The sequence below is a fragment of the Acomys minous genome (assembly GCF_964271855.1).
Source record: "Acomys minous genome assembly, chromosome: 11".
In the NCBI taxonomy this organism is placed as follows: domain Eukaryota; kingdom Metazoa; phylum Chordata; class Mammalia; order Rodentia; family Muridae; genus Acomys; species Acomys minous.
This window is the reverse complement of record NC_140492.1, coordinates 48,524,681-48,540,978: the sequence shown is the minus strand read 5'-3', so window position 1 is coordinate 48,540,978 and position 16,298 is coordinate 48,524,681. Positions and strand designations below refer to the sequence as shown.

General features: G+C 43.1%; 1 protein-coding gene across 3 annotated transcripts in view; it reads left to right on the top strand.

Annotated features, from left to right (window-relative positions):
* The window catches only part of CCDC191 (coiled-coil domain containing 191), a gene marked incomplete at its 5' end in the record, with an annotated part of 65,982 nt that extends 50,923 nt beyond the window's left edge, over positions 1-15,059 (top strand). For 2 of the 3 annotated variants that reach the window (XM_084801993.1, XM_084801992.1), the window contains 4 exons: positions 7,802-7,945; positions 10,122-10,274; positions 11,367-11,512; positions 14,642-15,059. In XM_084801993.1, coding sequence (XP_084658119.1) covers positions 7,802-7,945; positions 10,122-10,274; positions 11,367-11,512; positions 14,642-14,786 — 588 coding nt within the window. In that variant the 3' untranslated portion in view covers positions 14,787-15,059. Of the gene's footprint in view, positions 1-7,801; positions 7,946-10,121; positions 10,275-11,366; positions 11,513-12,388; positions 12,529-14,641 lie in introns of all 3 variants that reach the window. The other variant, XR_014783291.1, reaches the window with a different exon arrangement.
* Between the last annotated feature and the right edge of the window lie 1,239 nt (positions 15,060-16,298).

Here is a 16,298-nt window from a genome sequence, read left to right as displayed (position 1 = left end):
TCCTGAGCACATGGCAGTATTGTACATGAGACCCAGATGAAGTGTATCTGGTGTCCACTTGATGACTTTGCCAGTCCTTGACAGGCTTCAGCACTATAGTTTCCAGTTTCCTCTTTTCACACTTGATCCGCAGAGAGTGATTTATTAAATTAAATATTCTCTCAAGGCAAGAGGAAGGTACAGTTCAGCTCCATGCCCTTTGTAGAGGTATATCTATAGTGAATACTAAGAATTCTGTAAATAAAATTGGTTGCATCCTCTATTTATTCAGTCATCATTTATATAACTATGGATTCATGTATATTTATTTTATACTTTGATAAAATGCTGGTATTACCTTTATTGTTTAAATTGTAGTTTTGGGATCTCTTTGAGGCTGGTTCCTGGTTTCTCTAGGTGTGACCCTGTTCTTCTGTACTTTCTGAACACCTTACTTTCTGGAGCTTTTCATCCCATAGTTTTATTGCCAAGCCTTGGAATCAGACATTTTTTCCCCAAGATGCCTTCTTAGTTCTACATGGTATCTGGAAAGAAGGTCTGGGCCCTGAATACTAAGTTACTACTGGGATATTAAAGATTCTAGCATATTGGTAGACAGAGGTAGATGATATACACATGTTAAGCCATGCATACACATCTGATTATAACCATCCCTTCAATTAAAGTGAACTCATACTGATGTCCACTCTAGCCTAGGACCAGAGGGTTTATTACACACATCCCATCTTATTTGCTTACAAATGTTCTCTCTGACAATTTGAACATTAGCTCCCGTCCATTCAAATATATATAACTTGTTATAATGAGTTTAGGGCTAGTCTGGACTGTTTCAGAACTATTAATTCATTTGGATACTCTTAAGCTGTTGGATGTGATTTTTCCTGTGGCTCATCATATGTAGTCATCTTTGAGTATTCCTTATATACTCATTCACTGAGAATTTTTATTATAAAAGAACATTGAATTTTATCTAATGTTTTCTTTTTATCTATTGACATGATTGTAGAATTATTATTGTATCATCATCATCATCATCATCATCATCATTATGCTAAAATCACATGTATTGAACTGTCCTTACATTCCTGGAGTAAATTTCACTTATTTGTGGCATATGATACTGTTAGTGGAATCTTGAACTCAGTTTGCTACTATTTTGTTGAGGATTTGAAAAGTGACATTCACCAGGAATATTGGCCTGTATTTTCTGTTCTTGAGTCATCATTGTTTGACTTTGTTTTCAGACTAGGGCTGGCCTCACAAAATGAATTTGAAAGTGTTCTTTCCTCTGGCTGGTAGAAAGTTGGTTACGGTGTTTGCCAGAACAGAAAACAAACTACAAGTATCCAATCTAGAATCTGTCTTTTAGCAAACGTTTTTGTTATTTTTATGCTACTAACATTAAAATGACATTGACATAATTGCGTTAAAATATGCTGTCTCCTACCAGTTGTACTTGTTCTCCATTTCTTTCTTTGCTGTCTTCTCTAACTTTAATCCGATCTCTATGGCTCTATCTTATCTCCTCTTCTGGTTTGTTTGCTTTTCTTTTAAGAGTATTTTTAGTATTGTCTAGTGCTTAATCTCCAACAACTTGAGATCATCTACTTCCCATGTCATTTCACTTGTCTTGTGCTGGAGTTACTTACACAGTTGTCTTTAATGGTATTCATAATAGGAGTGTTGGATTTTGCCTTCCATTTCTAGTGATTTTTTATTTCTTTGTACAGATCTAAATTCTTAATCTGTGTCATATTTTCTTCCTGAAGAACTTTAGCAGTTCTGCAGGGCAGGGCTTCTGCTGGCCTTTCCCTTCGACTTCTAACCTGCTCCCTTCTTTTCAGACAGCCTATGTCCCACATGGTCTTTCAGGACCTTTCCTTTGGTGCAGGTTCATGAGAGGGAGAGAGTGGAAGGCTCTGGAATGTCTTACAAGGACACTGACCTGGTCGGGTTGTCCAACCCCCTCTTCTCTGCGCCCGACACAGATCCAGTTACTGATACATTAGTGAGGGCTTCCACATAAGGACTGCAGTCTGTAACAGTGGATGAGTTTCTTCCCACTCCCGTCTTTAAGGCTGTGTCTCATTTTACCCCTCTTGACTATACAACTTCTCTAGATATGGTTGGTTTGTTAGGTTGGTTGCTTGGTAGTTTTAAGCTCCTTGGATATATAGCCTTGTGCTTTATCACAAAATTTAAAAACATTTTTACCCATTGTTCTTCAAATATTTTAGCTGCCTCTTCTTTCCATTCTCCTTCTGGGCCCCAGTCATGCCAGTGGTAGGCTTCTCAGATGTGCCAGTTGTCACTCGCTTGCGTCTTTGCAGTTACTATGTCTTCCTTGTCCTTATTTTCAGGTTGCCTGCTTCTTTCTTCAGCCATCTCACCTACTAACAAGTCCTTTGAAGGCCCTCCTCATTTCCGTTACCATGTTTTTAATGTCTAGCACTTTGTTTTGAACCTTATGGTTTTCATGTCTACTGCAGTTACTACCTGGTACCGAGTGGTGTCTGCCTTTTCCACTGGAGTCGCTAAGATTGTCATACAGCATTTAAAATTCTGAGAGCTTCAGCATCTTCGCCATATCTGTGTCTTGTCCTGATAACTGTTTAATCTTTCAGACCTCTTATCTTGTGGTATACCATATGTATATTGTTGCTGAAACCCAGACATTTGCTTAGTGCAATTGAAACTTAAGTATTAGGGCTTTAGTGTGAATGTTTATGTTAATCTAGGCAGGAATTGGGCTTTGTTTGACGTTTATTGTTGCTGTGGTTACTCCCATTGGCTTTTGTTGTTGCTATGGACACCAGAGGCTTCACGCTTTTTTTAGTGACTTTGGCTTTGGGTCTTCACCTTGTGCTGCTCCCCAGAGGCTGTGTCCTCTCCAGTTCCTCCTGTTTTGTAACACAGGGTCTGTAAGTAGGTGATGAGGTGGGGCTGAAGGGACACTTTCTCTACTCTGATTACATATCCAGCTTGAGCGTGTCCAGGGCTGATTTTGGGGTTTCTGTTCCTGCTGGAGAGGTTGCACTGTTGCTGCACCTCACTTCCTCCTTCCTCTGTGACTGTGAGCCTTCTCTGCAGCAGTTGATTGGTGGAGAGGGATCACATCTGGTAAATTTCTCAAAGTTTCCTCCCTAGCCACAGTGTGGACCCCTGTCCCGCTGTTTTCAGATGGTCCCAGCAGAGAGCGCCTTCATCTTCCAGGGGAACAAAGCTCTGGAAAAACAGAGTTTGAGCTGTTTCTCCTTTTCCCTAGACAATGCAGGAACCTGCCTCTTGAGTCTCCCTATCATCTTTGTGAAGGCATACTGAGGTTCAGAGAGGAAAAATCTACCTAAGAGTGGGACTGCCTTCCTAGGCCTTACCTTTCTCACAGTGGTACACACATACACCGAGCACTTCACCGGCTCAGTATCTGGCCATTTCTGCCTTCTCAGCTCAGCCAAAGCCCCGTGACTCCCTAATGGTGTCATTTCTCCAGTGTGACAGAGGATTCTGTATCTCAGATCAGTTCACAAAAAAAAAAAAAAAATCAGTTCTGATCTCTGTCCGGCTTTTTTCTTGTTGGAAGCAAAATGCTTGAACAAACAAAAATGATTTTAAAAAAATTACTGGCCAGGAGAATGTTTTATCTCACTATACCAAGCCCAAAATTTTCCTTTTTAGAAATGCCAGCCCATAGCAACAGACAAAAATGCCTTTTCATGTAGACCAGTTTCCATTCAGTCTGTAACCTTCTAAATTTGAGATCAGTGCATTTGTGGACTGGCTGTGATTGAGCCTTCCTTGAGAGTGATTTCAGCTCTTAAAGTATATGTGTCAGTTTTCTCCTTTTCCTTCTGTGTGAACATGCTGTGCACAGCATGCTTGCCCACTCTCTGTCACATGGTCTTAATGCTTTTGAGGCATCATATTCTGCACAAGCAGTTCCTGGCTTCCTTGTAGACTTCATATAGCTGACCCACATATACAATCTGCAAGGCCATGATAATGTTATTCCTATGTGCAACAGAAACTCAGTTGCACTCCTGAACCCTGAACCAGTGCCTGCTGGGACTTTCTCTGTCACTTGCATGTGGCTGGACATCTTTGAAGGAAATCTGGTTTAACTTCTCCTTGGCACTTTTTTGCCCACTGAATTTATCAGCAGACGGTCCAGTAGAGTTATGTCTTCTACCTAGATAGATGAGGAACCCTACCATTACTAGGACAGATTGTCTTAGACAATCACATATATTTCTCTGAATACAAAATAGAAGCTAAGCCCAGTTCTCTGTGTGGAGAAGGACGTGTGACTTGGTTTGGTTTCCTATTGCTGTGATAATAACAAACCAAAAGCAGCTTGGGGAAGAAGTTTATTTGGCTCGTGGTTTACACATTATTAGGGAAGACAAGGCAGGAAGTGAAGCTGAGACAATGGAGGTCTGCTGCTTACTGGCTTCCTCCCCATGGCTTACTCAGCCTGCTTTCTTATAGACCACTGAGGACCATCTCCCCAGGGGTGGCACTGCCCACAGGGAGCTTGGCCCTCCCACATGCAATCAAGACAATACTCCACTGACTTGCCTACAGACACTGTGCAGGAGGCATTTTCTCAATTGAGGGTCCTCTTCTCAGATGACTGTAGCTTATGTCGAGTTGACAGAAGATTGATGGAGACACCATGTAATGTACGCTTTAGGACAAAGAAAGTCTTTGACGGAAAGGCCATGATACAGTGGCCCTCTATGCTCAGGAAGAAGGGGTCTAGGAGTAGGGCATAGCTACAGCATCATGTCCCTGTGACCCTGACAGGAAAGCACACAAAATGTGGCAGTAAAAGTGCCAGTCACAGGTCTCATGTGACCAAAAAATAAAAACTTTCTCTTAAAAGTCCCATTTTTTTTCTGGGGAGGGGTGCATGTTTCTTCCCACTACTTATCAAGTTGGTTTATGGCCATATAAATATGCTATGGGAGGGGGAAAGACTTTGTTTTTTGGTTTTTGTTTGTTTGGTTGGTTTGGTTTGGTTTGGTTTGGTTGTTTGTTTTTTGATGTCCTGAAACCCACTTTGTAGACTAGGCTGGTGTTGCACTCACAGAGATCCACCTGCCTCTGCCTCCTCTATGCTGGGATTAAAGGTGGGCACCACCACACCCAGATCATAAATATACATTTAACTACTAGGAAACTAAAATATGTTATTGAAAAAGAACTTTCAGAGAAAATGACATCTTCCATGTTTAACAAAGATATTAGCTGTGGGTAAATACCTGTGAAATACCTTCTTATGTCCTAGTCTTTGCTCTGGGTGTTAGAACAAAGCAGTGAAGACAGACAGCATCCCTGTCTTTAGAAACCATCTATGTTAGTTTGGGAAAAGAGGTAGTCAAGACCTAAAGAATAGGCGTGGGAGAATAATGGAGGGAGCAAAATGGGACACCCTTTCTGAGCAGATGATGTTTGAGCTTCTGGGTACAAAGGAGATCCCAACAGGACACACATACACATGTCGGATGCCTGTTAGGCTCACGCAGCTGGATAAAGAAGCATGCACATCAAGAGCAGAATATGGAATCTAGAAGTTTCAAATATGCCAATGTTTTCAGTGCTCTGGAAGTGACTAGAATCAACCCTGGGGGTGGGGACAGGCAGTGGACAGAGATGAGAGTGCAAGGCCACAGCCTAGGATATATGAATATTTTCCAGAGGAGGAGGATCTGTAAGAACCAGGAGAACCTAAGAGAAGAACAGTGAGTGTTTGTGTGAGGGGGAAGATGGTGGACCCAGTGCAGTGTGGCTGAGCTCAGTGCTGAAGAAGACAAGCAACTCTTTAATTTGGAAACATGGGCCTTATTCATGACCTGGACAAGAGTGCTTTCTGTGGCAACTTAGGAAAGGAGCCACTTTCCAGTGGGTTGAGACTTGGTGAGGAATCGAGTATACACTGGGGTCTGTGGATCAAAGGGTTTTGGGTTTTTTGTTTGTTTGTTTGGTTGGTTGGTTTGGTTTGGTTTGGGTTTTTTGGTGGTCATTGCTTTTATTTATTTTAAATTGTCATTTACCAGCATGTATCTATTTTGATTTCCATGAATCAGCAGTGAAGGAGAAATTAGTGTTAGAACAGTGTTGAATGCTCTTTACTTCCCTTAGCATACTTGTAACCCTTGATCTTGTTCTTGAGACATAGTGGCTAAGACACTGGTTTGTAATTATGCAAAATATAATTTAAATCAGAAGAGAAACCCATATTTAATATCAGTTTTTAACCTGAGGGAACTGTGTGTTCTTTGAAACCCCACTGTGTAGATCCGCAGTGGAAATGCTTTTTCAAAACAGAATCATACCACATCAATATCTCACCAAAGTGGGTACAGCTGCTAGTTACTTCCTGTACATGGAAGTGGAAAATAAATCAATTGTGGATATATGCAAGCAGGTTCTTTAAACTGAGCCCAAGAGCTTCTCCAAAGGGTGGAAATGAGGCTCATTTCCTCTGGTGCAGGGGTAATTCACTGAGTGTAGGAACAACCCATTTCTGGTCCTTCGTTTATTCTTTACCCTCCTTTTACTAGTCATGAAGAAATGCTTATCTACAGTTTTCATGTCTGCCATCCCATTCAAGAAGGATCTCAAGTGTCTGAAATAGATTATAAAGGTTATTTTGATATAACTTCCTACAGATTAATTCCCTAAAGAATGTGGACATTTCGTTTGCGGGAACTTGTACAAAGATAGGTAATCTCATTGGAAAATGAGAACACTCTCCCTTTCACAATAGAAACTCTCATTCTCATCCATATTCTCTCATAGTCTCTCTGTCTCTCTCTCTCTCTCTCTCTCTCTCTCTCTCTCTCTCTCTCTCTCTCTCTCTCTCTCTCTCTGGCTCTCTCTCTGGCTCTCTCTCTCTCCCCCCCTCCCTCCCTCCCTTCCCTCCTCCCTCTCAGCTCAGGCACACAAAGTATCTTACTGAATCGACTACTTCACCACTGCCCTCTTCATGACACGAAATTGGAGAATGAAAAGGGAACTTGAGTGTCCTGTCTGCTCCACAGGTGACCACCGCTGAGGGCAGTCTGCAGCTGCCATTAAAGCTGTGTCTTGCTGCCGCTCACTACATTCCAATAGACTTTTCTCTCCTGCCTTCATTACAGGCTGCTTTTATTAAAAGACAGAAAGGAAACAGACAATGGCATCTGTACAGTAGACCACTAAGTTTCTGTCGTATTTCTTGGACACACTGCTCCAGATGTCTTCTGTGGGGAGCACAAGGCATCTTTTTTTTTCTCAGAAAACCAGCAGTGGCAGTCAGCCTTTCTGCTCAGGACAGAAGGCTGCTGGATGATGATAATATTTTCAGCTTGCATCTAGACTAACTGTTCACTTAGGAAAGAAAAACAACTCATTGGTAAGAATATTCTTCTAGACTTTCAGTGGAGTTTCTTGTCATTTGGCCATCTTTATTTATATACGAGTCTCTACATCATAATTCTAGTGAAGGTTTGCATTGCCGTGTTTTCTATAATAATAAGGAAAGCTTCCTGGCTTCTCTCCTGACTAGATGTTTCGACTTTTAAGTAATGAGGGGAGTGGTAGCTAATTTCTATGAACAATATTGAATAAATCCAAGAATACATAGCTTTGACTGATGTAGGGCTCATGACCAACTTTCCCTTAAAAAATATTCCAGAGTTTTATTATAATGTTTGGCACACTATTTAGTGGTTAGATGTTAAATTCATTAATTTTTTGTTTAAATGAATTTTTTCAGGTTTTTAATCATGGAATTTTTTCTTCCCCGAACCCCCACCAGAAAGAACTAGAGAAACAGAGGAGAATTAAAAGAAATCAAGAGTTGGAAGCAATGGCCAAAGATCATTATGAAAAGGTCTTGCTAAGGAAAAAAGGCCTGGAGCCCTGGAAGAGACTGAGAATGCAAAGCAAGCAGAGCATTGAGGTGCGCCATCATGGTATCAGCCCCAAGTAGAAAGCAGGCCTGCCTTGGATAGCATGAACATCCATCAGGCCAGAGAGTTTAAAAGCCAGAAAGATGACTGGTTTGAGTATGTATATTTCTGTTTTGAATAAGAGTTTAGGTTTGGTTATCTAAGTACTTAAATTTAATAGGCTTTGGAAACTAGAATGATTTTATTAGAGGTCACCATTGTAGGAGGAATAGAGGTGACTCAGTTATAGCGTGGTTTACAACAGAGAGAAAGTGTGGCTAGAGCTCTGCGGTGGTAAGTCCACAGACAACCCCAAATCCCAGAGCATTACAAGTCAGCCCTCATGTCTCAGGAGTCTGCTGGCCAGTGGTAGCACCATCCTTGTCTCTCTCCAGCCCAACCCACTGGCTCCCAAGCTGCTCAGGTTCTAACTAGCAATTAACTAGCAGATGTACCAAGTCAACTTCTGTCCATCGCCAGGACCTTGCTCTGGAGTCCTTGTCTCCCAGGTCCTTGTGATCATCATCAAAGTATGGAGTGTAGAGCAGAAAAATGGACAAAGTTAACTGCAGAATAAAGCGGAGGACACCCCGAAGGGATGACAGTGCGCAGTGACCAAAGAGATTACACTGCCGCATTTTACAGCAAGTATTCCATTTCTAATGTGTCTAGAAAAAGCAGCTTTTCCTGAGGGACTTGGTCTATCCAGCTGAGTGACACGCCCAGTTGGATGACTCAACTAAGAGGAAGCAGTGGCATGTCTTTGTTCTTTATGAAAGCCTCGTAGATAGTGATCTTTGAACTATTAGGTGGAGTGCTTGCTGCTCTTGCAGAAAACCAGAATTATTTCCTAGCACCTTTGGATGGTTCTCAACTGGATGTTTCTTCGAGCTCTAAGGAATCTAATACCTTCTTCTGGCCTCTGTGGGCACCAACATACAGAGACACATAATAAAAACAAATCATAGATAACTTTTTTAGTGACAACCTGGCCATTTGGAATGTTGTATCTCTTCCCAAGGCCGAAGGTATACTCAGATCCCTTTCTTTGGAGTGGTTATCAGCCCCATAGCTCTAGGCCTTGGTTTCACAAGCTGCCCACTGAGGTGGAGGTTCATTCCCAGTGTCCTCCAGGCTGCTATTCTAACTAGCTACCTGACAGTGCTCACTGAGCAGAGCAATCCTAAGGCTCAAGGGCCCTAGGAAGGAATGAGGCCCTGTCTACTTCATAGGGTGGTGCTGTGAAATCACATTGCAAAGAGTACATGCTGCTATTATAGAGAGCAACAGTCTGCTCTGCCACTGGGATCCTTGAAATCTAACACCAATGAAATGTCTCCACATTCAAGTAAATGGTCAAGTTCTAAACAGATAGAATGGTACTCTCTCTTGGCCTGCCATGTTTGGATGTGTCACAGAGCCCCCTGTGATGGCCATTTTGGCCAGTAAATAATGACTACCAGGAGATCTGCTTGGATGCAGCATGTTCACAGTGCTGGGTGGCTAGATGAGGCCTGGGGACCTGTGTCACTGTCTAAAAAGGACTGCAATTAGAACGGTCTTTTCTCCTGTCTGTTCAAGGGACATAACAGCCTCTTTTTCACACATAAAAATGAGTTGTATTTATTTAGGATGATATGCTCAGCCACTTAAATTGGTAAGGCATTAAAATATTCATCATCTTATTTTTATATCAATGGTTTTGTGGTTTATTGATAATGTCTAAATTTCAATCCTGGTGACAGTCCATCCTACAAAACTAATTTAAAGTATTGGCATTTCCTCAATTAGACAGTGGTTAAGTACATAATAAAGAGCGTTCTGTTATGGAATTGCTGTCCACGTTCCAGGAGAGCAAACTGAGAGCACTGCCAGCCACCCAGTCCAAAGGTTCGTGGGCATGAAGTGATGGCTTGGAAGCTGCTTATTCCATTTCCATAACAGCCCGTCTTCGTGAGCCCTCGGGAATCAGTACAGAAAGAGCGTGCATGACATGACTCCATGACCTCACACAACAGGGCTGGTAGTCTGCCTGTCTTTTAGGACACAGACTATAGGCGGCAACTGAAGATTGCTCTTGCCTAGTAACTATCCATACCTGCTGTGTAGTACCATTTCCCTACTGTGTTTGCTTAAATGATCTAAAATTTAAGGAATAACTTCTACTTTTCATTAATTTTTTTCCAGAGAGCAGAAGAACATCACTCTTCGGCTCTACAAAGAAAATGCCTGCTCAGCTGGTTCCAGTGTAGCCAGGAAAGTCTGGCTACAAAGATAGCCAAGGCTGATCAATTATATTCCCAACTATTGTGTAGGAAAGTCTTCCAAAGCTGGCTCCAGGTAAGGCCACAGGAAAAGTACGTTAAATGCATCCCCTGGAGCCATGTGTGATGACAGATGCCTAGGACCTCAGCATGTAGGAAGCTGAGGCAGGAAGACTGCCACAAATCCAAGGCTAGTCCAGATGAGACCACTCAGAAAACTGTTGGCTCTGGCTCCTTAACAATTAGATCTTATTATGAATTTATTAAACAAAGGTATCTTCCTTACAACCCATCTATCCTAGGCAGGGGGGAAAGGAGGTTAAGGAGAGTAAGAATAAACCTTCCTTCTGGGTATCAGTTCTGCGGGGCGAATCCCTTCCTGTCTCTGGTCCTGCAAGCAGATCCTCTCCAGATAGAAGCAATCCACGCAGCTAGTCTGACCCAGCAGCCTTCTCTCTCAGCTTGCAGCCTTTCCCAGCCCCTGGTCTCTCCTCCCATCTGTGGTCGACTTGCAATACTATAGCCTGGCTGGAGTCCCTGGTCCTTTTCCTTAATTCAGGACCCAGGATGGCTCCTCTCAGTCCATCACAGTTTATCTCAGTGGGGCATCCATGGTCTTTCAAAGGGGCACAGCCCACCAAGACTGCTTTTACCTGGGGCCCAGTCATATTCTCTCCACAGAAAACCACAACTAAGTACATCTCCCGGCTCAACCCCCACTTTGGTCTTTCAAGCACATAGAGCTGTGAATGCAGCTCATTCCTTTGAGATGCTGTCAGCTTTGCTCAGTCCAGCATGTAGCGCTTCCCCATAAGGTGTGTTGTAATGAATCTTTACTTCAGCTTTTATTTCTTACATTACCTGGGTTTGGTTGGCTGGCTATTTTGTTGTTGTTGTTGCTTCTTTGTTTTTTGGTCACACATCACTTAAGTGATTTTGGAAACTTTCTCTGTCAATCTTATACCTTTTTCTGCTCCTGAATTACTGTTATTGATACAGGAAATTACAGAGGTTAATGTTGTCTTGGCTGCCTTGTTATCCTCAGACTTTTACATCCTTTATTGTTTTGCTTTGTGTGTTTCTGTTTGGCTTCCTCTGATTTGTCTTTTACTTACTCTGCTTGTCTACTGATACTTGTCTGTCTCTGACTCACGTCTTCACCCACCAGTATATCAATGGTCTGGAGCAAGAAGCCAGAAAATTCCTCATCCACCTACTGCAGAAGAAGGTTTTCAGGGCCTGGTTTACCTTGGTCAGGAGGCTGGAAGTCGAGTCTCAGAGAAAGCTGGAGATGGCCGCAGAACACTGTGACAGGTAAGGCTGGGCATGCTCAGGGCACTCAGGGACGCCCCAGCCGCCTGTAGCAAACTCTGCTGCTGCACTGAGAAGATGAGATGCAGCCTGGGAGAGCTGGGACCCTGCTCTCCTCAGCTCCCCTGATTGACATGGATGAGAGCAGCACAGGAAACTGTCTTTAAAATGATGAGGAAGCCTGTCCTGTCCACATCATAGGGGCTGGCAGGGACCAAATGTCAAATTCCTGGAACATATCTCAGCAAATATGCTCCATATTAGTCATACAGTTTTACTTCTTAAAAAATTTTGATATGTGTGTGTGTGTGTGTGTGTGTGTGTGTGTGTGTGTGTGTGTGTGTATGAGTGTGTGAGTGAGTGGGGGTGGGCTGTATAAATGTACGTGCCCATGTAGGTCAGAAGATGGCATGGGATACCCTGAAGAGGTGGTTATGAGCCACCATGTGGGTGCTAGAAAGCAACCTCTGCAAGAGCAACACGTACCTTAACCTGGAATTTTATTTTTTAACTTTGAAGTTTTAAACACTGTGAAATATAGCACAAAATTTTATAGTGCTGAAACCATAGCAACACAGTTAGTAATTACTAGACACCCATGTCACCACAACTGAGATCAGACTAGAGCATCACTGTCCCACAGGCCCCTTCCCAGTCACCGTCCCTCCTCCAGGTAAATGAATCCTCCAATGTGTGCAGTGAACACTTACCTCCTCTCCTCCTAAGTGTGCAGCACTTGACACTACAGTGTAGTTTTTCCTTGGTTTTCTGTATATAGATGACCTATTCGTAATTAATATTTAAAATACAATTAGGTCTTAATTGTTGAGAAATATTGTAATCCACACAAATATACATGTGTGCTTGTTCTTAATTTAGACCATCCCTAAGCATCCATACTGAAATGTTCTGAGAGTAGACAGGAGCAACCCTTTTGACAGTCATGTGTCACTCCTGGGAAGCAGATATATCGTAGTGGGCATGTGCGGTGACAACTCGGAGATGTGGAGGCTTGTGAGGTATGGAGTCACTCTCTCCTTCCTGCCTCACATTCATTTTTGGATGTTTTGTTTTCACTGAGTGTATGCATATCTCTTGCACATCTTGTTATATCAGGACACCTGCTCCTAGCAAAAACTGTTTATTCTTAATTTATAGGTATTGGAAATCAGTGGGCTGGAACTAGACTAACAAGTATATTATAGTTTGGTCTAAATAGAGATAACTATGCAATAAGTGACAATATTCGAGGGACTTACCTTTGAATAAAATACTTCCACTTTAGAGGAAGGCGAGGACTCTACCTATGTGACTGACTCTGGATTCATAACCTTTTGACCCTCCTTGACACAGGATCAGTGAGATGGCCTAGTAGGTAGAGGTGCCTGCCACCAAGCCTGATGTCCTCCAACCGCCACATCCACACTGTGGCATGAGCACACCCACGGACATACATAACACACACTGAACAACAAACAAATAAATCTAATAAAAATAAAGGCTTTAGAAATTTTTTAAAAACTTTAAAATGAGTAAGAACAGAATTTGCCTTGGGGGCTGTGTGAACCCTGAGCAAGGAAACCAGCAGTGTCTTTATTAATTAGCTGGTATACTCTTGAGCTTCCTGCCCTTGTGAATATGCATTCAGCCTGCTTTTGCCTCCTTTTATCTGCCTCAGCTGTCTTTCTCAGCCTGAGGATTCATTTGGGGATTTCCCACAGACTAGGTCTGATGATCACTGCAATGACCCTGGTTTGTGTGTGTGTGTGTGGGGGGGGGGTGATAACATGATTTCACTTTCTGACAAGGGAACAACATACATGTCCATGTACAAATAACACACACAAGACAGCTCACTGGACTCAAGTCAGCACTGGGGTTTCTTGCTCTAAACCATCCTGCTCTTGGCACATACCTCACTTCTCATTTTCCTAATTCACTGTCATTTGTAAACTATAAAATAACAAGATAAGTGTTCCTCTTCAGGGTTTGAAGTATGAAGTCGGCATGGGAAAACTATGCAATCAGCAGAAAGGAAATCTGTCTGCTAGGTGTGGCACCACTGCTGTGCCTTTGTCTCTTTCCCACTTTGTCCCTGACTCCTCTGTCCCTGCCCCACTGGCTGCCTACTGTGCCCCTCAGAGACAGAAAGCTCACTTCAGCTTAAAAGCAAACACAGCCCACTGACCAGCCTGCCTGTCAGTGTGTCTTGCCATTTCCTTGCTCTATTTATTTCTCTGTATCAAACAGAGGTTTCAGGAGTGTGCAATAGGAAGAGCCAAAACATAGGCCTTGGAAAGGCTGGAGTATATACAGTGAGGTGAGAGACGCTGTAAATAGCAGGAGGGACACGAAGGGAGGGCAGGGTCATCAAGCCTGGGCATGCGCCCTAGAGACAAACCACCAGAGTGCTGAGAAGCTGAACACAGTGAAGCACTTCTGCTCACTGGGGCTCAACACCATCCAAAATATCAACCAACCAACAGCCATAAAATTAATGATGACTGAGGTGCTAAGAGGCCAGAACAAGTACCATCGCCGCCTCTGGTTATACCGTTTAACACCTCGCATGTTCCTCACCCTGAGACTGTCCCTTCCCACAGCACTGTTTCTCAAAGACCAGCCAGCTACCTGACTGGGCAGACTGCTAGGCCTCCCCTCAGTATCCCCAGTACACCGAGGGTGTAGGCACTGGTCAGTCCTCAAAAGACAGGCGTGCTTCCCACAGACAGCACTCTTATTTCAACGCTCGACCCCCAACACCATTCCACACTTGGTATTAGCATATTTTTTCTCAACTGAAGTTCTAGGTGCTTTCTGTTATAGTTGGGGATGAGCTTAGCAAGTCAGGTTTTAAACTATGGAGGTGCTCAGGCCTGGGTTCCCTAACTGAGCTCTTCTGGATATGGATTGTAGCTGTCTGCCCAGTCAGAATTCTGGTCCTAGCTGGTCGGTATACAGGCTGTGACCAGGTCAGCTGAGGAGTCTCAAGGCCTGCATTGTTAGCACTGGGTGCTCTGTGCAAATGCCACTTACCGCACAGTCATCCCCATCCATTCTTTTTTTTTTTAATAGCTCTGTATGCTATCAGAATCACCGTTGATTTCCATCTCTCCATTTTTCTCCTTAAAGGAATATTCTCCGTGTCACACTTCAGACATGGAAGGCATTTGTAAAACTTACCAAAGAAGAGCGAGTGAAAGAAAAACGGCGAGACCAGCTCCGCCGGAAGGTTGCTGAGATCCTTCCAGACTTCCAGATGCTAGCGCCACTGTGATGGCTGTGTACCAGTAAACTAAATGCTTATGCTCTAAAGGAAGTCTTTGGTGCTGGGATGTGTGCAGGCTGTCTCCACCCACACCCCTACCTAAGGCTGCTTTACCTTCTAGGGGTAGCACAGACCAATGGAATGACCTTGGGAATGTGTTGTTTCATCTTGATCTCCTAGGTTGCTAGGCCTCTGTTGTAAGGTCTGTTACAGTGGAGCCTTCTACAGGAGCAGTCTAGACACCACTGCTGACTGTAGCATAATAAACTTTTAAAGGGATAAGTATTTGCCTGCCTGGATTGCACAGGAAGGGGTCTTATTACTGTGAGGTGCTGGTCAGCATAACACCGGATAGAAAGAAAGCAGTGCGGACTTTAAAAGGGCAGGGGTGGCCAGTGTTCTTTGACCACAGCATGAGTGGCAGGTGCCCAACAGGACCCATGCCACCCAATGGCAAAGAGCAGCTTATCATGATTTCAGAGCAGCTAGGACACCCAAGCACCTTGATGAGCACGAAGGAAAAGCAGAAGCTAATAACAGCTCCAGCAAGGACCATCCAGCCCCTCATCAAAATGCCTAGCCACACTCCAACTGCGGCTTCTAAGTAATCCATCTGCTTTGTCTGCTTAGCCTGGCAACTTATACTGAATTCAAAGAATGTTCTAATATTTAGGATTCTATAAAGATTGATAAAATGTTCCCTTCTGTGAACTTTTACACAGAATCATCTGGTAGGATTTTTTCAATATAAAACATATCTTTATTGTGACAAATTCAAATAGCCCACAAATGCACACAGTAAAATGAGAAAGAGCCTGGCAGCCCAGAGCATCTGAGTCGGTAAATAAAACTGAGTGAATGTGCGCGATCCAGCATAGCTAGCTCTTAAGCTACCTCAGCTGCATGCCATACAAAGTGGCTCTGATCTTTTTCTCATGAGAGATGGGCAGAGAGACAACAAAGCACCAGAACCAAACGGAACTATAGCCCACCCACATGCACCTTTTTCCTTAATATCATATGGTTGTCATCTAAAAAGACAAGTGTTTTGAAGACCAATGGCCACAAGATAAATGGGATTAAATTCATATTTAATCTCTAGATCACTGTTTATACTTAATTATAGCTTATTTATGAAGTATTGGCTATTAACATCACAAAATCAAAACCATACACAAATATTAATTTAATGCCAAACCTGGAGATAAGGGTGAATTCCTTAAGTAAACACGTCCTAAATAAGTCACATAACAATTATTTTCTATCTTAAACTTTATCTTTGCTTCACCCAGCATCAACCAGAAATTGCTTTCTTGAGACTTGCATGTTGACCAGGCCACCTGAGCAGTGCCAGCTTACAGACCCCTTTGAAGAGACCACCCTCTTGATGGGCCATGGTGAAGACATGGTCTGAAACGTGACTGCTAACTAGCAGTCCACCCCAGGTACTGTGTATTCAGGATGGGGACACCGAAGTAGTCAGGAGGCCCCGCAGCTCAGAGCACAGGGTTTCCTTAAGGC